Raw genomic sequence first — 26,745 nt, 5'->3', positions numbered from 1 at the left:
CAGCATAGGTATAGGTACAGGTGAGCTCAATTTGGCTTTTTTTGTACCATTAATTAAATTGACTAAAGTTAGTAATCTACAAAGTGTTGAAGCAACTCGTCGAATGGTCGATGGTCAATTTTGGTTATAACTTGAGGTCCACTAATCACAAGTTTTGGACAGGGGAGCCTGGCTAAAGTCAAAAAGTGGTCGTTCAGCTATGAGAAACGGTGATATTTTATTTTCTGTGCATGGCACTAGAGCGAGACGGAGTCAGTGAGTGAGGTTGTGCTTGGAGTTTGCACCGTGACTGTTTTTTGAAAATGTTCTTTTTACATTGGTGTGCACAGTCAGTTGAGAAAAATCAATTACGTCATTGATAGTCTCCGCCGACTATTATCAACTTGGCATCAATTACAAAAAATCTAAAGTCGTTCAACCCCTATTATATGCACGCATTGTTTTTATTTAGAATTATTTTGGACTAATTTGACATTCGCATAGTGTGTGGCAAGTGAATAATGATGACGCGGAGCTAGTTGAGAATAAATAGTTATTTGTCGGCCTCCACACAATTTTACTGTTCTACATGCCTCTGTATGTTTTCTCATAGGGTTCGGCTTCTGCCCAATGGTTAATGTTTAATTGATATTTCAAGATTCTCCACGCGTTATCCTGCCCTTTCGTGGAATCGGCAGAAAGCCCTTGAGCAAAATTGTGTTAGGGAATGTGATGATTGTGTACAGCAACTTTAGAATAATATGTTGTTGCAGGGGTAAAAAAAGAAAAAAAAAAAGCTTGGCAAATCATAATTCCTCTTAGCAGAGTACATGGTGCATGGTACATCCTGACAGGTATAACATGGCCTATGGCCCTGTGACAGCCTTGTGTGTGTGCGTGTACATGTCTGTGTGTTTGGGGCTTGTGTTGCTTGTGCGCCTTTACTCTCTTACTCCGCATTCTCACCTGTCTCTCTGATTATCCACTTTCTTTATGTCTTTTCACCACGCTTGTTTCTAAATGCAGTGGCAGAAACACAAAATCCACACCCGGAAACACAAAGTAAAATTATGAACACTTGGAATACTGACAAGCGCAGACACACACACATACAGACGAATGGCAGCAATTAGATGGGGAAGCCAAGCATGTGAGGACGGAGGAGCGCTGTGGGGGACGCGACAACACAGTGGAACGTGTGTATGCATGTGTTTTATTTGTTTGTGTGTTTGAGAGGTATTCATCCCTCTAATGCTTTCTCCATCTGTCTAAATATCAACACTGTCTCATATGTCACTGGACAGTGGCTGTTGGAGGGGGCGTTAACATTTTCAATCTGGAGCCCAATAGGAAAAAAAAAAAAAAAAAAAAGGCAATTACAACATTATCACTTGAGTTGACAAAAATGAATTGCTCCTCAGACCAAACGCTGGGATGAAAATCATTGTTCTTGCCTTAGTGATTAAGAAAATAGGACAGACGGAAAAGGCTGGAATTGGTGTTTTCTTAACCGTTGGTTCCATGTCAGTTCAATTTGTTCTCACAATAATTTAATAAAGTTTTGTATGAATAGTTCTGTAACTACACAGCGGGAAAAGTGTCGTATTGTCGACAATAACAATCGAATGTTTCAAAAAGTGTTTGCACGGCTGAACACGTGACTCCTCCAACTGCCTCACAGTCGAATGCTATTGGTTTGAATCTGTTTCTCGTTTTCTTTTGGATCACACTGAATATAAAAAAAAGTCTACACACCTCAGTTCAAATGCCAGGTTTTGGGGTTAAAAAATATACCAGTATAAATCAATGATATGACAAACAAAAAAATAAAGATATCATAAAAAGGTCGGTCGGTTGCACAACTGTGTACCCCCTCACATAAATGAGAATCACATTCCATCTCATGTTAAGAGGCGAGTCGTCACATACCCAACACTATTTAAAGTGCCTACGACTAACCCCAAATAAAGTTCAGCTGTCCTAAAAGGCTTATCATGACTTTTTTTTTTTTTTTTTTTCTAGCCTAGCTTTTTCTAGAATCCTCAAGTTTAGTGCCGCATGACTGATGTTTGGAACTGCTCATAATTCCCTCCACCTTGACTAAGGTTGACTCAGGTCCCAGTTTACCTTCAACCTTGTTTTCATTGGACCATAACACACTTTTAGAAGATTTCAAGTGTTACTGTTGCAAAATGCAGCCAGGCTCGGTCGTATGTTTTTCTTTGTGAGATAAGGCAAGCCTGTCTTGCCACCCGACCCCGTGGCCCAGACATATGAAAAAGACGGGCAGTAGTTGTCACATTTACTCAACTGCCACTACGACAGTAAATTCCTGCAGCTCTTTCAATGTTGCTGTCTTGGCAGCCTCCCTCATCGGTTTTCTTCTCGTCTTTTCATCAATGTTGGAGGTACGGCTGTTTCTTGGTGTGCCTTATTTTCTCCACTTGATGATGACTGTGTTCCTTGGTATATTACTACCTTGGAAATTAATGTAGACCCTTCTTATGATGTCGTGGAAGCTGTCTGTGAACCGTGTTTGTGCGTTAGGATATGACTACAAAAAATGTATACTATAACAGCTGAAGTTTTTTTCAGGTTAAATCAGAGACAATTTAAATGTCGTCAAGTGTGTGCTGACTCCCATTCATGTTTGAAATGTAATTGGTAATTATGAACAGCCACATTTCTATTGATAAGGGGTGTGCACACTTGTAAAAGCACAACATCTAAATCTTAAAAATGTGTATATATTTTTCCATACATGGTGAATCTTTGAAAATCTCACAAAAACCTGATATGTTAACTATTTTTGTATGTGGATTATCTTTAGCTAGTCTGTCTTCCAAAAAACATGCGATTTCGATTAAATTAGAACTCTGAACTGCCCGTACAGGTGAATGTGAGTGTAAAAGGTTGTTTATGTCCAATCCAGGGTTAGCTCATATAAAGTTCACCCAAGAGCCCGAACAAGTTAAGAGTGAGAAAATTGATGGATGGATGAATGGTCTGAAAAATATAAAGCATGCTAATTTGTGACTGTTTCAACAGTGCTCATGCACCGTGATTGGGGTGTGTTTTTCTAGGATGTTATTGACCCTAATCTGCTGTAAATAGGTCATGTTTTGTATGGCTTTGTACTAAATTCTTGTGAGAAGAGTCCAGGACCATGAATTAATTGTTGTGGGGCGTCATCTCCACTGAGTTAGAAAATGTATCTTAGCATTGATTTGTTTTTCTGGTTCATTTGCTTTGGTTGAATGTAGTTGATGACACAAAACAAGTAAAGCACTGCTGGGAAATTGAGGGGGAAGTCGACCCAAACATACTTCTTTCCAGAATATGCCTGTTGACTAGTTGAAACAAGGCATTCTGATTAATATTGCGTCATGGAATATGAGCTAAGCGGCAAAATACACCAGTTTTTAGCTAGCTCAGGGGGCGGCCATTTTGTCACTTCTGTCGACTGAAGATGACATTTGAAGTTGCTCAGGGCTCAGATAACGACCAATCATGGCTCACCTGTTTTCTGAAGCGGAGACATGATTGGTTGTTAGCTGAGCCCTGAGCAACTTCTATGTCATCTTCAGTCAACAGAAGTGACAAAATAGCCGCCCCCTGAGCTAGCTAGCTAAAAACGGGTGGATTTCTCATATTCCACAAATGCAATGTTAATCAGAATGTCGTGTTTAGCCTAGTGCGTCTGCATAGAACATATCCTGGGAAAAAAATGTTTGGTTTCACTTCCGCTTTTGAAAAAAAAAAAAGAAAAAAAATCATCACGTCAGTGGGCCTATTGCGAAGGGATACAATAACCTATCAACATCTGCATTAGTTCAATCCACTGCCTCTCATTGTGAAGCTTTTGCAAATCACGGGAACTGTGTATTATATGCACCCGCTGATGGATTATTTCACTTCTGATTGCTTCCATCACAAATTGTGTGTTTGGATCCCTTTTCATGAAAATGAATGCGTGTGTGCAGGTGCATATGTTTCCATGGAGAGGAAGCAACTCATTGTGTTGTGCAAGTGCTTTTGTTCAAATACTAAGTGCACATGGCTAGTTGATACAAGTGTGGCTCGAATGAGTGTGTGTTTGCATTAAGTATATCACTGGTGAGCTCATTTTTCTCAGAAATCAAAGTTAAATGGGTCATCTATCATGAGAATTATGTGACTGGGACACTTGTCTCTGCCACGCTCGGTGTGTGTGAGAGAGTTCAAATGTGCACACCAAAGCAAGGTATAAGGCCAGTGCGCGTGTGTGTGTGTGTGTGTGTGCGCGGTCGCTTGTCTTTGCCTGCGCTATGATTAATGGTTTACATCGGGCTGTTCAGTCATGCATGTTTCTTGGTTTATCGTTTTATGCTGTCTCCAATTAAAGGTCCATAAGTTGAGTGATGGCTTAAGGCCAGTGTCCATCAATAGGGGCCATCAAAGGCCCTTATGCACCCTGGATACGGAAGCCACACATTACTAATATCCTCTTGTTTCAGCACCATCACGCCATCCATGCGTGTGAATACTTGCTTGCAGTTGTGTGTGTGTGTGTAGGAAAGTGCAGTGGACTTTATTGATTAAACTGATCTAATGTGTATTTAAATCTGGTTGTAAGTCTTTAAAGCATTGGGCACCTAAAGTATGTCGGTGATGAAAAAAACATTTTTTTTTAAGTTATACATACTTACTGATATTATATTATGTACATTTTAGGTGCTTTTCTTTCGAACCATGCACGCCATTATCCAGCACATGATAAATGGACATTCACTGATATAGCGCCTTTCTACTTTCAAGGTACACTTTCTTCCATTCACCAACTGATGGCATCAGAAGCAACTGGGGGTTGATTTTCTTGCTCAATGACATTTTGACATACAGTCAGACTGTCTGAGGATTGAACCCTCAACCATCACCCCAGTGGCCCGAATGCCATCGGATGGACTAGTGTGGAAAACAACAGTTAGCTGATTGTTAGCCTTTTACCTTATAGCACATACTGTATCTCCTTTCACCCTTGTGTTTTCCTCCCATCAGCCTCATTTATTCAAATCGCTCTCTGCCTCTCCATCTTCTTGGATGAGAAGCCATCATGTAGTTTTTGTCGGTTTGAAAAGGAAGCTGTGCAAAAATATATCTGCAGCTGCTACTGGTTCATGTCTGGATGCAGGTCAAAGCCTTGTGATTTAGCAGGAAAGGGTGAACTTTGCTGCATATAATGTGATTTCTTATTATCATTCGGTCATCATTTATTCGTAACCAAGTCATGTGAAGACAAAACTCGTTTCTTTGTCTTTATTATTGTATGAATCTGTTTAAAAAAAACATTAATTTTGCTATGCTTTAACCCTTTTTAATGTCCCCCCCAAAAAAATCACCATTCACATGTAGAGAGAACACAGCACGAATGCCATCGGCAACAATCTGGCTCTAAAACACAGCAACATAAGCATATTTTTCTATTGTGTTCAGTCCCACGTGTGCTGATAATGACCTGGCAGCAAATAAAGACAAATATGACAGTAACAAGAAGCCGGATCATCTTTCCTTTACGTGCAGGCCTCTCTACCCTGTCATGGCTGTGAGAAAAATGGAACCATGGCGATCTGGAAATTAAAAACAGGAGCCAATTTAATATGCGGCAGTAGCTGAAGGCACATGGGGGAAGTCAAGAGTACCGGTAGAAGGCCAACTTTATGGACATGGGGCAGGTGTGAGGGCGATAAATATGAGGAAATTAATCAGCGGTATCATCTCCATGGGAGTTTAGCTAACCACTGACCTCAGTGCTTTAGTCAGCCAGGCGAGGGACCTGCTCCTGTAACAGCTGCCATAACAATGTAAACTCAACACACACACACACACAAGAAGATACAGGCGTCATGCCTTTTTACAAGATCAGCTATCACCATGGTTACAACACACAGAAACATGATATACTGCATGAAATGTGTTACGAAACAATATCACTAATCTGTTTTCCGCAGTGCACTGTTGTGTTTTTGTTTTGACTTGGCATACAACAAAGATTATTTTTTGTATGACAGCATCCATCCTTCACATTCTGAAGAACATGCAAGTGTAATGCAATATCAATAAAAAAAAAATACATGGAAAAATAATACAAATAAAAACACAAATGTACCGATAGTAGGACCGAACAGTATATCGAAAAAATATTGATATCGCGATATTGGCACATCTTCTGTGGATATGCAATAATTCTCTTTTGGAATTGGCTTTTGTCTGAATTTGACCAGTCATGCAAACTTAAATGTGCATTGCCATCCAATTATTGAACATTTCTAGAGGAATGGGAAATAATTAACTAAAATTGAGCATGCTTATTTTACAGCTTGTACTTCTATCGCATAACAAAAATGTCATTTCTTTAGGTGCATGTTAAACATCGCAATAATATCGATCGCTGATCGTGCAGCCCTATTGGCTATGGTAATTTCATATATTTTCTAAGATATATTTGTGGAGGTATGACTAATCTTGATGATTGAACCAATGAACATAATAATTTCACAGTGTTTTGCTGCTAGTCTGCCAATGCTTGCGTAGCCTATTGAGTTGTACTTTATGTTCCAAGGCGCTCGGGCTCGTTGATGCACTCACACGAGTACGCACTCCACAAACAAAACCACCGCCACTTGATCTGCATATCATTCCGTTTTGGGTCAAATGACGAGGATTTCCCGAGATACACATCAGAGTCAAAAGGAACATGTTGGCCTGAAACACCTGTAGGATTGTTCTCTCTTTGTGTAGGACGCAGCTGTGAAATCTGCACCTGCTTAATTGAATTAGCCTCGTTAATATATTCACACAGGCTGCCAAAAAAGAGTCATTAAAACGAGCTTGTTAGCGCAATTAGTTAATTAATTGTCTGAACAGCAGCCGCCCCCTCAAAGAGCTGCTTCCTCATTATCTGATGACTGTGATCCTTGAATGAGGGCTGATAAGGCCCTTCTGCCAGACTCTTTGTGTGTTCGTGTGCACGTGTGTGTGTGTGTGTGTGTGTGTCCTCAAATGTCACATTCTCACATTAATGCTGTGTGTATTCATATACAGGTATATGCATGCTTGTAATGTCGATCCTTGAGTGGTGGCCAGCGTCGGTGTGCATACGGCACTGAAAGGTTATATGGGTGCCATCGCTCCCACAGGTAGATGGAGCAGTCCTCCCTTCCACTTTCTAATCTGTCTTTTATTAGAAGTTAATATCTCGCCTGCTCCTTCTCACTTCGCACTCCCACCTGCTTAGAAATGGCCCCGCTCCATCTTTTTAATTCAATTATATTAACCACCCTCTCTCTCTCTCTCTCTCTCTCGGTTTCGCTCTCACTCTGCACCTATAACTGTCTTTCCCTCTCTCAGTCCTTTCCCACCCCACCCCTGCTTTGTCCTCAAATGTTCCATTTCTTTTTTGTAATCCTAGATGGTAGATAGACTTTGGCCAATCAAGGATTTGCGCGAGCCGCTCCCTCTTTTGCGGAAAAAACATGATCAAGGAGGAGAGAAGAAAAGGAGGAAGGAGTAAAGATGGACTGTCGGATTGAGGAGGTGGGGGCTGGGGGCAGGGGGGAAACTTTGATTGCGAAAGTAATGAGACTTGATCAGATTGGGGTTTCTCTCTCAAAGGGGGGGTTTTGCTAATAGGAAAGTCCGAGGCTTAAGTGCTCATAAAATAAAATCACAAATCTGGTAGTCTTTCTTCCAGACTTCCCGCTAAGGTCCAAAACTCCTCCAAAGGAAAATTAAGATTCCCCACAGCCCACATGGGGACATTTAATCATTTCCTATCGAGGCTTTACAGATATATCAATTATATAACCACTTTGCAGAGTTCTCAAAGTCAGTGCCATGAAGACGTATTTTGACATTGCTATTGTTGGCCTTTTTCTCCTGCAGGTAGTAATACAGCACAATCAGTCAATTTTCTTATTTTGACGTGAATGGTGTTTCCGCATTACAGACATGGCATTGGGAAAATTCCCCCCAAAATCCAAAATGGGTCATAAGTGTTTTTCACATGACAGCGACGATATATTAATACTTATGCATCATGTATATGTTATCATCTAATTATATTTTCCTGATGAAGAAAATGACTGTCTTAGCAATGCCTTTTGAATATGATGCACTAACTCACACTAATGCACAATGTATTACAGACTGCACATAAAATACATTCAGATACATTACAGTATACATAAAAAAAAAAATAAAAAAATACAAATTAGGATCCCTATAGACAACTTTTATCGACTTTATTAAAATGACACTGCAATGAAATTCACACTTTACTGTCTTACTTCCATACAACACATTTTATTTCCCTATAGTCAAACTAAATTGGTTGGAGTATGCTGACGAGTCCGTTTAATTCAGCCTTGTATCATCTACTGCCTCATTTCTAATAATGTTACCACCCATTAGCCATGCAGTAAATGAGTTAACTGCATAAAAGACCATTAGCTCAATGTTATAGCATGTTGGATGATGATGTACTGTATATGCTATACAGTGCGTACTGAATGAAGATTGCTCTGATGAAGGTATGGCCGGGCTGTCTCGAACCCCAATCGGCCAAATGAGCCAAAAAAGTTGCATGACGCACATGGTTTAGAAAGCAGCGACCTAAGGTACCCACCCACGTGTTTGTGCTGCCATAGCTCCATGTGTTCTTTCGCTTTATTTAGCCGTGGGCATTCACATCAATGTACGTGTGTAATATACATGTTGTGCATATGTAAATGTGTTTCTATGTCTATCTTGACTGTCTGCGGTGGCTCCCCGCTAATCTAACACAGAGCCCATTTAACACACAACTAATGAATAGGGGCTTTGGATTTGGCAGGAGGTTCTGAACCACAGGCCCAAACATGCGCATGCACGGGGTGAGGAGTTCAGCCTCTGTCTGCTTCCTTGCCGTAGTTAGTCTCTTTCCGCCAATAATGCCTTGATAATGACAGACAGTACATGCCACATCACATGATGATGTTTTTATTGTTTGTCTTTTAGGCTTCAAAGATGGGATGCTTTATTTTTCAGAGGTCTTTGCCAGATAAGGTTTCTTGCTTCTCTCACTTTTCATTTGATGCCTCTGCGAATAGTATCGTTCGTGCAGAGAGAGCAAGCTTAAGCACTTTTCGAAAAAAAAAAAAAAAAAAATGTGTTGAGCCATTAACATTGCATTGAGCAAGCCATTTTCAACACTTAGGATTGGTCAGTAATTTTCAAAACTACCAGATGGACATGGGGACTGACAAATAGCTTTAATTTGTGGAAAAAATATGAAATTGACTAAATTTGCACATGGCCATCTTAATGCTGGCTGACGCCAGCGGTAAGCCACTACTCTCTTAATACATAATTTCTTAAAAATAATACGCATTTTTTTGTTGAAAAAATCAAGGGCACGTAAAATACATGAATAGAAGCAATGTCAAGAAAATATGTCACATTATATAGACATTCACTGGTAACGAGGGCTTCTGGACAAGATATACTTTCACTCCATTGTTATATATTCTATAATGTCTAATGTTACACATTTATATTCTAATAATGTCAATTTTACTGCTCATGAAGAATCAGGACGGCCTCGCAGGTGGATTTGACCTGAAACAGGTCAAGGAACAACTAAATGTCCGTAAATCACAAGTAATAATAAATAAATATTTAAAAAAAATGTCTTACCTGATGTTGTGTTTTGTATAAAATTGCGTTCACGAGATGGCAAGAAGTGTTTTCGAAAGCAAGTAATTTCCCAACATTGATGTTTTTAAAATGCTAAAATGATCTTCAAATTTAAGTTTGGCTTTAATTTCTTGAATATGAGGAGGACTCAACTAGACATTGACGATTTTATTTGAAAGTAAGCTTCAAAGCGTCTTTCTTCCAGACTTTAAAAACATTTTTACTCATGTTCTCTGTGGCAACTTATTGATTTCATAAATGCGCCACACTGTATTTGTTTGTTTGTTTGTTAAAAAAAAAAGTATGCAATGTTATGCTCACTGTCAAAATGGTTTTGTTGCTCCCGGTGTTTTTTTTTTGTTCTTTTTTTTTTTTTTTTTTTGCAATTGCTGCATCGCTCTCTTAATACTTTTAATACGTTTGCTCCGATTACTGCCGAATTTTTCAAACCCCCGATTGTCTCCACTGACGCGAGTATATTGTGAATAACGCTTCTGTTGACCTACTTGTTGTTGGGCAGACAGTGAAAGAGCCACCGCCGTGAAAGAGGTGTAGGAATGAAGCATGCGTTTTAGTTTGAAAAAAAAAAACAAAAAACTGAAGGTCTTCCTTTTTAACCTCTTACACACATAACTGAAATGCTCTTATAGACACAAGTGAAATGCTCTTTCACAGGTGAAACACTTTCACAAACACACACCTGAAATCCTTTCACGCATCATACTGAAACACAAATAAAATATATCAAAGTGCCTTCATATACAGTAATATACAGTACTGAAATTTTTGGGACAGCATTTAACCCATTTTTCAGTTTTTGTTTGAAAGCGTTTCAGTAGCGTGAAAGAGAGCCTTTAGTTTATATGAGAGAGGTAATCCTGAATCACATCCCTGACGGCCCCTCATACGCTGTTCTGTCTTCGCTTTAGCTTAAAAAGAGCGACGCAAATGTAAAGCAGCTGGAAGAAACCACGGTGTCTTTACGGGCCACGCAGGAGTGGCTGAGGAGAACCTTGGCACTGAAGGAGAAACGCACACAACAGCTGCTCGAAGAAAATGCGCATCTTGAAGACAGCCTGGCTGCACTGCAAAGCCAAGTAGGTAACAAACACAAAGAGAAGGAACGTTGCGCTTAAATAAGAAACAGATTCAGACGACATAATCTAAATCAAATCCAGTCAGGTGCATCTGGGAATTCTCCTCATTTTTTTACGTCCTTCACAGTTAATCATCCCTTCTCCTGCCCCTCCCCCTCCTCCTCCTCCTCCTCCTCCAGCTTCCCCTTGTCCCTCTCTCGCCATATTTAATAACTCTTTGCCGCCATCTTAGCTCCACAGAGGCTATGCTAGTTGTACTATAAGAAATCAGGATGCTGTCACTGAGGCATAAAGTAGATTTGTTTCTTTCTTTTGTATTTTTTTTTTTCCCTCTGCAAAATTAGTGTCTCGCCTCATACTTGCCTTTTTGTTTTGGTCCACTGTGGCCCTCATCCCAGAGAGAACCAAAAGTAATGAATGGGAACATTAAAGAGTCATACGCATGATAAATGGAATGGCCTTTACAATTTTAGCGCTATCCTTTTTTTCCTTCTGCCTTACCCCAAAATATTTCTTCTACCTACTCGGGTCCTTCCAAGTATTTTTTTTAGACTCAAATAATAATTCAGTGTTCACTGTTGTTGATCAATCATCCGTTACCATTGTTGTGCATACTTGCACATGCCATGCAAGTTAAAGGAGGAGTTTACAATTTGTCAGTCTGACCAGACAGTAGTACATTAATAATATGATATGTGGGGCGATAATAAAAGATTTTATCAAATCAAAAGAAACAAAAAACACTGTGCCCAAGGGAAAACAGCCAATCGGAGATGAAAGGTGCGCCCGACGAGGAGTCATTAAAAAAAAAACAGATGCAAACAGCACAGTAATTTTGGATTATTTTACCCAGAAATATTTTTCGTGCTGTTTATATGTATTTCCTCAATAAAACCTAATTGTTGTGGTACATTTAAATGATTCATTTTATGTTTGCTATATAAAAAAAAAAAATCCATATTTAAAGCGGAAATCAACCAAAACATATTTTTTTCAAGAATATGTTCCCTGCAGGCCCACTAGTTGAAACACTGCATTCTGATTTTGTTATAACTTAGCTGCTATAGTTCTCTCTTTAGTTGCTTCTGTCTAGTTAAGTTTACCAGAGAGTAATTCATAGCTTAACGTACATTTTTCAAATAGCTTGGCCGACACCGTTAAGAAAGAAGTTGAGCAAAACAAACTTGCGTTATGTCATTCGCCATTCACCACTGTCACTCTCAAACTCCTACGTTTTTTTTTTTTCGAATTGTACTTTTTATAAATGAATTTTGCAGTCTGTAAACTTCCTGTAGATTTCATGCACTACAATTATGTTTCCTAATAATTTCATTGACTAAAAAAAAAAAAAACAACAAAAAAAACCCAAACACACCGGGTAATTGTCTGAGTTCAGTTAAGTTCACGCTGAGACAGTGAGTCTAATTGTATTGGAGAATAATCTCCTTGTAAATGTGATCAAACATTTTTTTTTCTTTCGCTTTCCGACTAAATATATCTCTGAAGATGTTGCACTTAATTGGAAAGGATACAATTGGAAACAGTGTTATCTTTTTAACTGCAGTACCGATGACTGATTACTCTGGATGATGGCAGTTCTGTTTATGTAGACAACAGACTGACGGTTATTCAACTTTCAAATAGTTAATCCAAATTGAATTATGATGCTATTTTCACCAATAATGTGTGGCATGCACATAAACTTAAGCTTGATATGCTGATTGGGTGACATAACATGAAAACCCTGTGGTTTCCCTTAGACCAAAGTTAATTAAATCCAATTGTTTCTGTTGCAAAATGGAGATCGAGTTGGGGGGGGCCGCCACAAATCTTGCCCCGAAGTTTCAGATGCAGTATGCTTAAAACGGGGCCCTACAACTTTATGATTTGTTGACTTGCACTTTTATTGGTCCGCAGTCAAAGCAGAAACTGTCGGGTTCCCCGGCCTGACAGAATGCTTTTATGATCTTCCTATTCACTGCTATGGAGACAGAGCAGACAGCAGTGTGGCAAGCATGCCTAAATGATACTTTCATCTCTGTCCTCTTGTAGCTGTAGCGGTTGCGTACCTCATTGTGTGCCTCTCCTTGTTTGGATCACCCTCTCTGCGGCTGGCTGCCGGCTGCACTCGCAGCTTTTTGGAAACGCTTCAAAAGCGTACAACGTAACCGAGTGAACATATTCTTCAGCCGCCTGTCTTTATCTGTTGCTGCCCCTCAGTTCCAGACAAGCGAGTGCACGGCGAGCGACAATCGCGCAACCCCGAATCGGGCCCGTGTCAGCCCGCATGCAGAGAGGCAGATCCAGGAAGCGTCAGAGCACAGCAGTAACGATTTGGCCTGTCTGCAGCGGGAACACGCTAATGCGAGCTGCGGCACTGAAGAGAAGGTAATTACTTGGATTCAAATGATGTATACTTTGCTTGGGTAACTTTGTCAACATCCCCATTTTGGCCCTGACAATGATAGGAAGTTGTCACGAGGTTTTAGGTATGGAGGATGGACAATGGAGTTGATAATGTCACAGCGGCTTGCAAATTAATACATGTACAAGTTCTGCAGTATTCACATGAAATATAATATTCACTTTAATGTAATCAACTGTCTTTTGTCACAGCGGGACTGATAAGGGGGTCACACAGGTGCAGCAATCCGGTTAAATATTTAATTTTCAAATGTAATACTGACAGACATTGTCTCTTTCTAAAGTGGAGTTGATAATAAGGTTCTAGATAATGGCTAATGGAATGTACCGATATTTAGAGCCTTAGTGAAAAAAGAGACACAAAATGAGATTTTTCTCCCTTACTAATTTTTATGCTGCAGCACTTTTTTGACCTTTTCATTCTGTCCCCTTTTCGCAAAAGTACAAAAGTAAATTCTTCTGCTTGTCTTGTCGTTTATATGTGTATTGAACGTTCTGTTAGAATTCCATTTGGGCAGAGACTTTTCTGTCACCCACTGGTGTATTTTCACAACTTACTCTTTTTACTTTTCTCCTTAATACGCACACACATATGTGTGCATGCGCAGTAAAATGTGCCCTTCATGTTTGGATTGTTAACCCAAAAGATGGACCATTACCTTCAGTCCAGGGATCCAGTTTCTGCTCCACATCTGGCCCCGCTTAATGCACAAAACTGCTGTTTCTCTGATCTCTCTGTAACACGTCACACATTCACATACTCCATGCCTTCTTCGTTTCAATTTTTCTGTACCGACAGTGGTCACGATGGAGAAACTGTTGAGTTTTCCGCAGTCGACTCCATGTTCAAAAGCTTGTACGGCCACAATTCCAATCAACACTCAAGGTTAGAGTGTACTCGACTGATTCACTCTTTTAAAAAAATCTTTGGATAATGAAGTCATTTTCATGCACTCAATTATTCCTAATCTGTTTTCATGATTCATCCTTTAATGGTCTTATGTCAATCATCGTCAAGAACACACTGTCATTGTTCTGTTTTTTTTTACATTTTTTATAGGGAGTATACGTTCATTATTTAGACTTTCCTGCTTGCACACAGAGAGGGCAGGTCCTGGATTCGAACTCCCAACCTCAGAACTGTGAGGCGGAAATACTAACCACACTTGGGCTCATTCATTTTAAGTCTGTGACATCATCACAAACTCCCCAGCTGAGCAGCTTAATAAAGTTGAGAAAAGACAGGTGTCAGTGATATGGTGTTACTAATAATGCGTATATTGTCTGGTGGGCGTCAATTTAGTTATTTAATAACATTAGACACAACGACATGTCGGTAACAAGAATATACTATTCAACTGTAATTGTTTTTGACATTATTATTATTTTTTTTGTTTGTTTGGTTTTTTTTCACCCCCCCAAAAAATTGGACATAACATTTCATTTGGACATAGTGGAGAAGTTAGTTAATTAGTTAGCTCCTTGTGTGTGACTTCTTTGCACCGATAGAATGAGACATGATTCCACATTAGCTTAGAATATTTCTCCTTTGTCACTTTCTTTATTTACTGCACTCAGGGTTTGTTGCTTACTCCTTATTTCTGTCTATTTTATTTTATTTTTGGGGGTCAATGGGATTTATTTTAAATTTTTTATGTATTTGTACTTTTTTTTATTTTTGGGGGGTGTCTGTTTAAAAATATAAAAATAACTTGAAAAAATAAAATGCCATGTTATGTACGACTTGAACTATTTTCCAGCAACATATGCAAACGTGACATTGGTTTATTGTTCGTTCTATTACTTGATCTAATCACCTAATATTTTATTCCGATGCATCTGCAGCGTCCGCAATGAGCCTCCAGTTTACAATGCAGAGTGAAGAAAAGAGTCATATTGCGCATAATGTGATCCAGACTAAAGTGGCGGGAAGACTAAAAGGCGGTCGAAGGAGCATTGTGATGGGACATAAGCGCCATTGTTGAAGTTTTGTTCGGGTCTTCAAGTCTGGACTTGGTCCTGCTCACAATGATTATATTTGTCAGAATGGCTTAAACAGTTTTTCTCTCTTCTTACCTCTCATGCCATCGTTTTTGTTGCTCATTTCTTTTCTCGCCTTGACACTTTTCCCTTTCATCCCCGCCACCGCCGGCACCCCCAACTGTACAAATATTATTACACCCCCTCCTGTCGTCCTCTACCCCACCTTTTTTTTCAGACTTCCTTCTCTTTATCTTGTCATTGCCTGTCAGTGGGGATTCTGTCTGTGCTGAGTGTTGTGTGCATGTATACGTGCAAACACACCCAGACCGAGATACACTTAAGAGCTCATTGATTTAAAAATACCTTCGATATCGGCGGTCCCCTCCCGCCGATTCGTTCAGGAGCTTATCACGCGCGTAGACATCCACACGCAGAGATATGCATAAAGCAAAGCTCTTACTCCAAAGTTTCTCCTTAAACTTTGTGATTGACCTAGTTAGCGTGTCATTTTGACAAGGTGTCTGTTTTGACACGACATTCTCTGGTGTTTATCAACATTCATTCTGCCTATCACACGCTCACATTGGGAATTGACGCACACGCGCTCCTCAAAGATAAATGAAGCTGAGATTTAAGATTTGTCTGGGTTATGTGCACTTTGTATTTGCGGAATGGAGTTCTAACGCCACATAACGTATACTGTAAATGCACCGGTCATTGTTTCGGTTGCATATTGCGTTGCCATTATACAGAATGTTGAAAAAATACTCCACCCTCCGGAAAATAAATTGTGATTAAAATGATGCTTATAATGCTGAATGGATGATGTTCTCATCACTCCCCCCCCGTCTGCAGTAATGGTGGTGTAGTGTAGCGCAAAACGCCTTGTTGCTGACTTCTAAAGGTGAGAGGTCAAAGAGCCAAGTTAACTCCATCAATCCCCTTGGACAGTTACAAATGAGCCCTCAACTCTAGTCAAAACAATCCCTGGATCACTTGAAACCAGCAGGAGATGGAAAGTGGAAGGCAGCAGCACTTGGCTCAATTTATCACAAAGAATCGTTGTGAAAGTTTTCATTAAACATTAAATGTACACATTTGACCTAAACTTTTTGGTCCATTTTAGTATAGTTCCAATGTTATTGTGTGTGTGTGTGTGTGTCTGTGTGTGTGTTACCGAAGTAACACAAACACAAAATTATGGTCTATTTATAATGTGTACTATTCTATATTTGCATTAAGAAAATATTCCCTTTTCTCTTAAAGCTGGAAGATCTTTTGAAAAATATGTGGGATGAAAAATACATTGGAAAAAATCCATTCATGAAAAATATTCGCAATACATGAGTGCAGATATTTAACTGCCCCCAAATATCTTACTAGTGAACCCGGTTAGATGAAAGCAAGAAATCAATAACATTTCACCAGAAAAGTCAAGGGTATGCAGCCGTGCACCGGCGCGCGCTTGCCCGACACACACGCGGAGTCCTTCAGTAAAAGTGGGGAGTAATCAGGGGAGCTCACCAAGGAAACAGACGTAATGAAAGCAGTTGTCAGACACACTGTATTTCAAGAGAAGCATAAACACCAGTTTCACTGCATAGATTGTCTTCTGCGCACCACTGCGCTTATCTTAAAACACAAGTCCAATAACATGAATATTTGATCTCAAATTGTGCACATAGCTGTGTTCCCCTTTACGTTGACGATTTAGAACCATGGGAAATCGGGATGCTTTACACTCTCAGTATCTCAGAGCGACGAAAAAGTGGCTCACTGACTATATCAGGAAAATGTAAAGGCCAACCAGGCTTTATCTTCTTCTTGCAATAAATGACATTGTGAAATCAATAGAATGATAAATACATTCAGTGGACACTTAATTACAACAAGCCTGGAAAATGTAACGATTGACTGCATCATTTTATTTTTTTATTTTTTTTTATTAACCTCTCTAACTTCTAAAACCCTTCTCATTATAATGCAGGACAGTTTCACCACAGCAACCTACACCCAGCTGAGCATTATTATCTTAGTAAAGGCTGCCCCTTTTTTTTTTTTTTTTTTTTTTTTTTTTTTTTAAGAAAAAAAGCTTTAGATTGTGGACATGTGCCGAGTGAAGTGCAGATGAGTGTCTGTTTTCATGTAGTGATTTATCAATGTGCTTGTTTTACTACTTGCTGACCCAGGAGAAGACTTTGGCAATGCTTTGTAAGGAGAGGGATGATCTGAAAGTCAAGATGGCGGACATAAACAGCCAGCATGTTCACCTTATTCACACCAAAGATACTCTGGAGGCCAACTTTGCTGTGTGCCGAAAAGAACTGCGCGCTTGTCACTTGGAGGTGCATGTCTTACTTTTGTCGATGTGTACTGTATATGTTCAGGTTTCTCTTTTTCCTCCCCGTCAAGGATTGTCTTCTAATTCCTGTTTCAGGTCCGCTGCAGAGATCATCTCATTCATCAATTGAGATTTGAAATGAAGTCAGCTGAGGAGATGCATAAAACAACACAGCAGCAGGTATGGCGGACTGTGTATGCCATTGTATTTGGATTTCCAAAATAAAATATCTGGGCGATCCGTTTGATATTTTCAGAGGTAGAAGTGGTTGTTTTCTTGATGTGGTGAAATGCGTTTGACAAAATGAGGTGCAAATTATGACTGACTTTTATTGTGTAGTCACCATGGAATATTGTAATCAAATAATTACAGTCTTAAATATTGCCTGAAATAAAATTGACTCATCGCAATGTGTAGTAATGTAGTGTTTTATGTAATTTTTGGACAATTTCATACTGAAGACTTGTGAGTACACTTTGAACAGTGACTTCAGATTTTCTGCCTGATGAAAAAAGAATGCGTGTGCTTTTTTTAAATGTTTTTTTAAAAAGCAATCTTTTTCTACTTCTAATGAGGAAGTCAACCCAAACATGTTTTTTTCAAAAATATGTTCTATGCAAGCCCATTAGTTGAAACAGCATGCTGATAAATATTGTGTTTGTGGAATATGAGTTAATCCACTCGTTTTTAGCCATCTCCGGGGGCGGCCATTTTGTCACTTCTGTTGATTGAAAATAACATCGCAACCATTCAGGTAACGACCAATCTCGGCTGACCTGTTTTGTGAAGCTGAACCATGATTGGTCGTTTACCTGAGCCCTGAGTAGTTGTGGTGTCATTTTCAGTCGACAGAAATGATAAAATGGCCGCCCCTTCAGATGGCTAAAACAGGTGGATTTTGCTGCTTGACTCATTCCACAAACGTAATATTAATCAGAATGCCGTGTTTCAACTAGTGGGCCTGCTGGGAACATATTCTTGACAAAAATATGCTTGAGTTGATTTCACCTTTTAAGTTTGTGTGTTATATCAAATCTTAAGAGTACTTTAAAAAGCAGAGCTATTTTTCTTGATTTCAGTCACCATTTTAAGTGTGCACTAATACCTTTGTGGGTTTGTTGGCTTTTTATATCTGACATCAACCTGCTTTACACCCACATCGACATGAGGGAGGTGTCTTTTTCTGAGCTGTTGCATTACAGCAGTGGGATGTTCTCCTCAAATGTTGCGAGCTAAGGCAAGGGGAATTATTAGTCACTCGTGTTTGTCGTGTCCACCAATCTGGCGGTGGGACTAAACTGGGAAGAATATCTGACTCAAGCTTGAGTCATTGACTGAAGTTTTCTTGCAGCTCCCCTCACTGTATTCTCTGTCTGTTTATTACTCAAAATGACATTACGAGTTTCATCATTTGGCCTTCCCTTTCCTTCTCATGTGAGAATTTGGGGGAATGAAGTAGGGAAATGTAACCAAAATGTCAAAGGTTACAAAGAAGAGGCCTGTTGGCTAAGCAAAACAGGCAGAGAGATTGATCACTATGAGATGAGGGGGCAAAAGGGAGCAGTAGCTACACAATTAGCTTTGTAGTAGTCACCTCAGCGGGCTCCCATGCCACTTTTTAACAAGATCAGACTATAAAGATGAATCGAAATTCTCCCGCCCAATCAAGCAAACTGAGCAGACGCGATGATCACAGAATGATGGACATCAGGCTGCCGAGGTCAAAGTGATGTCTTTTCCGTGTTGTTTAATGAGGCTTGTTTGTTTCCTGAAAGCACAAGCCTTCTGATTATGGTCACAAGACAGCCAGGGTTTTCCAATTAAACCTCGTTAAAAGGCTTTTCATCCGATAATGGAGCGAGATACTTAAAACCACTAACGAACCACATGGCTGGATGTGACAATAAGGGCAAAGGCACTATTTTCGAGTCATATGACAAGATGTGATGTTATATGTGCTCTAAATCACACTCTGCAATATCATTGTGTGCCTATACATGAGCTGACTCAATAAATCCAAAAGACACACACCCAAAACTTTCCTTAGTTTTTTTTTTTCTTCTTTTTTTTTAAAGAGATTTAAAGTTAGTGGTGCACTTTGTCTTCTTTCCTCCCTTCCATCACGCGTACAGGTCTTCTGCTAAGATGCGGCCAGCGTTGATTTGAAATGGGACTGAGCAAATCCACGGTTAAACCAAGCTGCGACGGTCCTCTGCAATCTAACTAGTTGGCTGTCATTAGCTGTAAACCGGCAGGTTCTCATCCAGATTACAGCCGGATTAACATGGATGAACTCGAGATGAGTGTTCTAGAGCCGGTTTAACTTTCTCAACCTCTCCCCTCGAGAGGTGAGCTGTGGCGGGATTCTTGGTGTAAAACCAGGATTAAGCCCGGTTTCATCTCCTGGGTTCCCTTCTGTCATTATGACAGGGGTGACTTTAGAGTGGCAGTTTCTGTCGTGCTCTAATTGCATTTTAAGAAACTCTACCTAATATCTGTTGAGCCCATTAGTCGACTTGATCAACATTTTCCACCTAATTACTGAACCAAGATTTGCTCTCATCTGCATGCATGTTCCATTTGCTTTCAGTTAGCAACATCAGAGAAGGAGTTACAAAAAGAGCAGGTGGATCTGGATGTCTTCCATCGGCAGCTAAAAGACGCCCGAGAGGAATTAAAAGGGGCCTGCTTGCAAGCAGAGGAGCAGAAAGAAATGGCTGTGATTTTTAAACACAAATACACTGCTGCAATGGAGAAGGTGCACAAAGTGCAAGGGCAGGTAAAACATTTGGCTGAGGAGCTCCATTATTCCCAACAACAGGTGGGAGGCGCTTGACTGTGATTCTTTAATTTCCGAAATGGTGTTTGTTTTCACTGAACAACTCACTTCATCTAATTGGCAGCTAAGAGAGTCCCAACATGCAACCCGCTTAGCGCACGAAGAACTATCGGCGCTGAAGCGGCGTCACCGCGACAAGGTGGGCCAATGGGAGCGCTCGCAGGAGGCCCTCGACCAATTGACGGACGAGCTCCAACTCAGTCAGAATGTGCTGACAGAGAGCCAGCAAAAGGTGGAAGACTTGAGAAGCCTTGTGAGCAGCCTGCAAGGGCAAGTGGACACACTCAAGCAGCAGGTGAGGTCATGCCAGCCAGCCTCGTTTGTTTACATGCAAGTCATCTTTACATTTACATTTGTGTTGAACTAAAAACAAACATTACTGTAGGGGTCTCATATTCTTCTTCCATGCTTCAAAACCGCACGCATCACGTTTCGCTGCGCACATGCGAGCATTTGTGCAACGCGAAGCATGGCACGTGCCACCTAATCTTTTACCCACTCTTTTTCTGTTTTTTGTGTAATTTTTTTTTTTTTTTCAACATAACTACGTCAAGCAACAGATGAATCATCTTTATTACGGAGAAATTTAATTTGGATGAACTTAACTGCTGCTGCCAAGGTCAGACGGGAAGAATGTCATTTTAATCCAATCAACTTTAATCTGTTGGTTATAAAAGAGTTAGGCTGCTGAAGAATGACTGTATCTCAGGCCCTTTATTACGCCGGCTAATGACTTTGATTGTGAGGCGCCTATCAAGAGGTTAGGAGTTCTTATGGAGCTTTTGGACGTTGCTACTTATTCTCGGCGCCGTGCTTGACACAGCGTGCCCTGTTGTCAGTGTTTACTGGCCAAAAATCTATTAGAAAAGTGAAATACATTTTATATTTTGACAACGAAAAAAACACATTTCAAAAGACCCTATGAAGACAAGCAGTGTATAAAATGGATGGACAGATGAAAAGAAGCCCAACAACTAGATCATCCAGCTTCTTTAGTTCATTTGAATAGTGATATTTATTCAATCTGAATTTAAGAAGACATCTTTGAAAAGTGTTTGTTTACTAGTTTACAAGACACGAATGCAGTTCATGTTAAGATTCCCTAGCCTCTTAATCGTGACTATACCTGTAGATTTAGAAAGCGATGTCATAAAGCGTTGGAATTGTCCGTAATTTGTACTGATGTTGATATGATCATTTGTCTCACCACCAGAAATCTATATGCAAATGAGTGCAACACATACAGTAATCACGCATCCGCATCTCGTATGCCATATTAATGCCGCTGTCGCTTTTAAGTAGACCCAAATAATCAATGTGGAGGTGCTTCTTTTTAGTTCTGTAGTTTTATTATAATGTATAATGTGTGGCATTTTATTTGAAATTGTCATTTTGGGGATAAGACTTTTTTTACTTACTAAACTAATAATTTGTTACTCAAATTAAATGATCTCAAAATTACAAGGGAACGCAATGGAGTGATGACCTCAGCCAAGGTCAAACACTCCTAATTTGGATCAGTTGCACTCCTCTCTAATTTTGTCTTTGTATCACAAAATTAAAATCTGCACTCTATTTGGAAGTTATACAGCGCTCTGAAAAAAAAAACAGTCCTCAGAATTGATTTAATTTGGGTTGCTACGAGTACATGGGCTTTATGTCATTAAAATGTGGCAAACTGATGTATATTTCAAATCTTTTTCTCCTCAAATTATATGTTTACCGCATTTTTACCAACCAATAATGTTAAAATTTCAGTTTTGAATTGATTTTTTTTATTGGCCATCAGATTTTTAAAAAAGGCTGATGCCGCGATTCGTCAAAACGCAGAATATCGGCGCCCTGGCCGATTATCGGCGCCGATATCCCTAACATAGTTCTCCAACTTGAGAGCCACGCAACAAAACACATTTCCAAGGGCAACAAAACACTGCTTCTCAGCGTAGCGATAAGCAACTCTTTGACATACACTCGAAACGACTTTTCCTCCCGTCTTTATCTCTGCTCTCCTCTGCATGTAGAAAGTCATGTTGGAGTGTGACCTGCGACTTTATCAGCAGAGTCACTCTCACACGAACGAGGACTACCTGAGCCTGCAAAGTAACGAGCAGAGCCTGCAGAAGGTAAGTCCACGGATTCCCAAGACACTCCGATCATCCCATTGAAATAACACATTTTCCGTGTCTTTGAGAGATTCAAAAATTGGACAAATGTACACGTCTCTGTAGGTTGCAGCTGAGCTTGACAGTGACAAATATAGTGATGTACTCACCTTTTGTGTGCGTGTGTGTGTGGGTTTTAGCGCTGCAGTGAGCAGGTGGAGCGCCTTGTGGAGTGTGAAAAGGTTATTCTACAGATGAAATCAGAGCTGGAGAGACAGTAATAATAACATCTATATGAAAACTCTTTGCTGATCCCAGTTCTGTCCTTGTCCTTCTTCTCGTGCCCTTCCCATCCCCCTCTGCTGCCGGCCCCCCACCCCTTCCTTCTCCCCTGCTTCGCTGCTTCTGCTTCTTTATAGTCTACTTACAAAATGGCACAATATAGTGGACTTTATGAAGCATGCTAAATTTAACATCATCTCTTTAAATCTTTTAATTCTCAGAAGCCGTTATATGGTTTAATCTCTTGTTTCGGTGTGTTGATTGGGACTCGGTGCTGCTTTGCATACACTGCTGTTGAGACATTTGGGGCTCACGGTGTGTTTGCTCCGCTCCCCTCAGAAAGCAAGAACAGACCAGTCTGAAGCAAAGCCTTGTCACGTCCTGCCGTGGGCACCTAAACCGGCGTGGACAATTGGAACAGGAAGTGGCACACCTAAAACAGGAAGTTGCACACTTACAACTTGAGCTGGCAGACAGCCAAAAGGTATTTCTGCTGACTTGTATAAAAAAGAGGTTCTTTTTAGGACTATGTCCACTGGTGATTTTAATATAAATTTCTATCTCTCTGTCCAGACTAATTGTGTGAGTCTGCATGTCAACAATGGCATTTGTGTGAAAGGGACCATAAAATCAATGTGAAAAGATGTGGAATGAAAACGGAAAAAGTATACTGTAGAATGTACAGTAATTCTAAAGTATTCCTAAAGAAGTGTGGAGTGAATGAAAAATATTTTTTAATATACCGTAGTAGTGGGGCCAAAAGTTCATAAAGCGGAAACGCTAATAAAACACTAATAGGTACCCACTGTATCCACACACGTGCACACGCACACAACCCAGCAATCATGTAATTGTCCCATGCCTGCCTGCCAGAAACAAATTGTCTTTCTATTAATTAAAGCACCAAATAGTGCCAAAGCTGATGAAATTGACTTCAATTAGGAGCTCAATGGGACACTTAATATTTAGATTACTCAACATGGCGCCTGTAGCCTGGCAAAATGCCAACATCTTTGGCAGTCACAAGCATCACATGCCAGTGCGTGTCCCAGCATATCCTTGTATTGCAGCGACGTGTTGGTGAAAACACATATTGGTGCGTCCTCTGGCTCAGCACAAGTGCAACAAATGCATCATATGTACACACATACCATCCTTACAAACATATATATATATATATATATATATATATATATATATATATATATATATATATATATATATATATATATATATTAGGGATGTCGCGATATGATATCAGGATATGAACCTCATGATACAATAATTAGCACAATATTAAAAGCTCAGGATATTGTAAAAAAAAAATGTTTTTAAATCACAATATTTTTTTTTATATAATTATAGCCTGCATGGGTTTTTTTCTGGGTTTCCTCCGCCATTCCAAAAACATGCGCGGTATGTTAATTGGACATACTAATTTGCCCCTAGTTGTGATTGTGAGTGTGAATGTTTGTTTGTTCTCTGTGTGCCCTGCGATTGGCTGGCAATGAGTTCAGGGTGTACCCCAACTATTGCTCGAATACAGCTGGGATATATACATATACATGTATATACAGTACATACATACATACATACATATATGTATATAAATATAGTGTATATACAGTACAATTTCAAAACCAGTTGCATATGACAGCATATTAGGTGAATCCATCACAAGTAGACGGTTCAACTGAACAAGTACCACACTTGAGAACCTGATCTCTATCAGGAGTGAGTAATATGAAGAGGTTCTCAAGTGTTCAGGAATACCTATGCAGGAAATTATCCCAAATCTTGCAGTTTTTTAAATTTTTATTTAAAAACGTTAGTCCTGAATAGGAAGGCAACACCAAATCAAGTTGTCCATGCATTCTGGGGCTCCTGGAAAACAGATTATATTTTTCCAAAAGAAAACTGTTGTCGGTCAGTAAAAAGGTGGCGGGATTGTCTAAATATTCTTTAACTGGGTGTTAGTTACTTGTCTATCTGTCTGAGAAAAAAAAAAGGTCTTCTTTGAGTATTTGTTGATTCAATAAAACTCCCGCGTCCAATCAAAGTAATACATTTTTGAAACACCAATTAATTAGGTAGTTGTGTCTGTTTTTCCCCTTTATTTGATGAAAACATTTAGTCAAATATCCATCCCAATGATATATTTTCCTCCGGTGAATATTATTATTTTCCTTCATATTCAGTAAGTGTACACTTGTGTGGGACAGTTCACTGATGTTTCTATTGAGGTTTTTGCAGAAAGCATTTTCTACCTTTAAAAATGTTTATTCAATTAGATTTATTTAGATTTTTTTTTAAATTGTCAACAGTGCTTTAAGTCTAAACACAGTTATTCATGCCGGCCAAATTTTGTGCTCTAGGGGTGCGTGAAACTCCTCCGGCAGTCAGAGGAAGCTCTCCAGGAAGCCAGGCAGGAGGCCGCGAGGAGTAGCGGTGAGGTGGATGTTCAGAGGAAGGAGGTACGAAGACTGGAGGATCTGATGCACAAAGATGAGGAGAATCTGAAGAGTGCTCTCAGAGAGAAACAGAGTCTGAGCACTCAAGTCAGGCAGCTGAGTCAAGAGCTTGAGGATCTGCGCTGCGAACATCAGTCAACAGGTAGCAGCCTCACAATGACGCAATCTCCAAACCTTTTCAGCTGGCCTTAAACAATCTTCTCTCGGACTTAAGACCGAAAAGGAAGCTTTGAAATAGGCCTAAAATTTGAGGGGGAGAAAATGTTGAATCTACAGTTGATCAAATTTCTTGATCAGGGGTTGTACAACGCCATGTATAAAGCTGACAGGTACAATCCTATTGGCTAAGACACCATTGTGGATATCAGTCGAATCTGGTGCCAGGGAAGAGAAGACCTCTTTGAGAAATAAAATGTGATCAAGTGCATTTAAAAGGACAGGCTGACGGGCTCAAACATATCAAAACAACAATGCAGCTAAAATGAATAGACAAGCCATAATAAGAGGGTCAATGAGGGCCCGAATGCTCTCAGCCGTGAAGCGAGCATACCCGCACGAACATTGACTGATCAAGCAAAAAAGACATAACAGATTTCGTCAAACTTTGTGGTGATGCCGATCCAATCCATGTTGAATACAATAAAATCAAATGTCTTCATTTTCATGTCAAATACAACAAAAGGAAGCAAAAGAAATGTGTCAAGAGGAAACGTACCTTAAAAATATCTGGTAGTAAAACCTGCTTTTTTTGCTCTAGATCTTCGCACAAATCTCGCATCACACAGTAACCTCTGTCTACAGCACACAGAATGAGGGGGTCGGGGTTTGCGTCCTGATTTTTTTTTTTAATTGATATTATATTGAGTGCAATTTTTCAACTTTAGAATCAGCCTCTGAAACCTGACGTTTTCCAGGAGATTCACCACCTACAAAATAACTGATATCTCATCCCCTGTAGCAGATAAAAACATAGTTCCAATAGTCTTTAAGATCCTAGACCCACAACATCATGACTATCTCATCTAACATCTTATTTTACCACGAGCGACATAGCTCCTCCTCGCCAGTGGGACTTTTTTTTTAATTAGACTCGCTGTGTGTCAGGCGAGCAATTCATCCTCAGATTCGTCAATATTTTGAAGCAGATGTAACGCCTCCTCTACTCTATAAGATTTACATTTTTTTTTTTTTTATTTTATATTTTTTAGATCATGGTGACCAGCAGCGTTTCTCAATGCAACCAATGGTTGCTATAGAAACCCGGCGGCTCCGTCCCCGCACATTGTATGCAATATTAAGTAGAGATGTCAAGGAATAATGACTCAAAACTATTTTTATATTGTTCAATACGTTAAAATTTCAGCATGGTAACGAAATATATACAGAATTAGGAAAAGTCAAGAGGCCAGGAGCATCTTATATCTATATACGCAGCGTAATAAGGTCAAAGTTTGAAAACAATCAAAATGACTGCTGTCGGACTCCTAGTGTTAATTTAAAATCACATTTAAGACCA

At 39.7% G+C, this 26,745-nt stretch overlaps 1 protein-coding gene across 4 annotated transcripts in view; it reads left to right on the top strand.

Annotated features, from left to right (window-relative positions):
• LOC147127617 (uncharacterized) overlaps positions 1-26,745 on the top strand; it is a 163,589-nt gene that overhangs the window by 39,707 nt on the left and 97,137 nt on the right. For all 4 annotated transcript variants that reach the window (XR_015084289.1, XR_015084288.1, XR_015084290.1 and 1 more), the window contains exons 8-17: positions 10,620-10,787; positions 13,008-13,175; positions 17,384-17,539; positions 17,632-17,715; positions 20,126-20,356; positions 20,439-20,669; positions 22,396-22,497; positions 22,677-22,753; positions 23,098-23,242; positions 25,134-25,371. Coding sequence is in view for 1 of the 4 variants with exons in the window: in XM_086020952.1 (XP_085877078.1) it covers positions 10,620-10,787; positions 13,008-13,175; positions 17,384-17,539; positions 17,632-17,715; positions 20,126-20,356; positions 20,439-20,669; positions 22,396-22,497; positions 22,677-22,753; positions 23,098-23,242; positions 25,134-25,371 (1,600 nt within the window). In the remaining 3 variants the exon portion in view is untranslated. The remainder of the gene's footprint in view (positions 1-10,619; positions 10,788-13,007; positions 13,176-17,383; positions 17,540-17,631; positions 17,716-20,125; positions 20,357-20,438; positions 20,670-22,395; positions 22,498-22,676; positions 22,754-23,097; positions 23,243-25,133; positions 25,372-26,745) is intronic.

Source organism: Filicampus tigris, chromosome 21 (assembly GCF_054856515.1).
Source record: "Filicampus tigris isolate MCC_2025a chromosome 21, RoL_Ftig_1.0, whole genome shotgun sequence".
NCBI classification, from domain to species: Eukaryota; Metazoa; Chordata; class Actinopteri; order Syngnathiformes; family Syngnathidae; genus Filicampus; species Filicampus tigris.
This window is presented reverse-complemented; position numbering and strand designations above follow the sequence as displayed.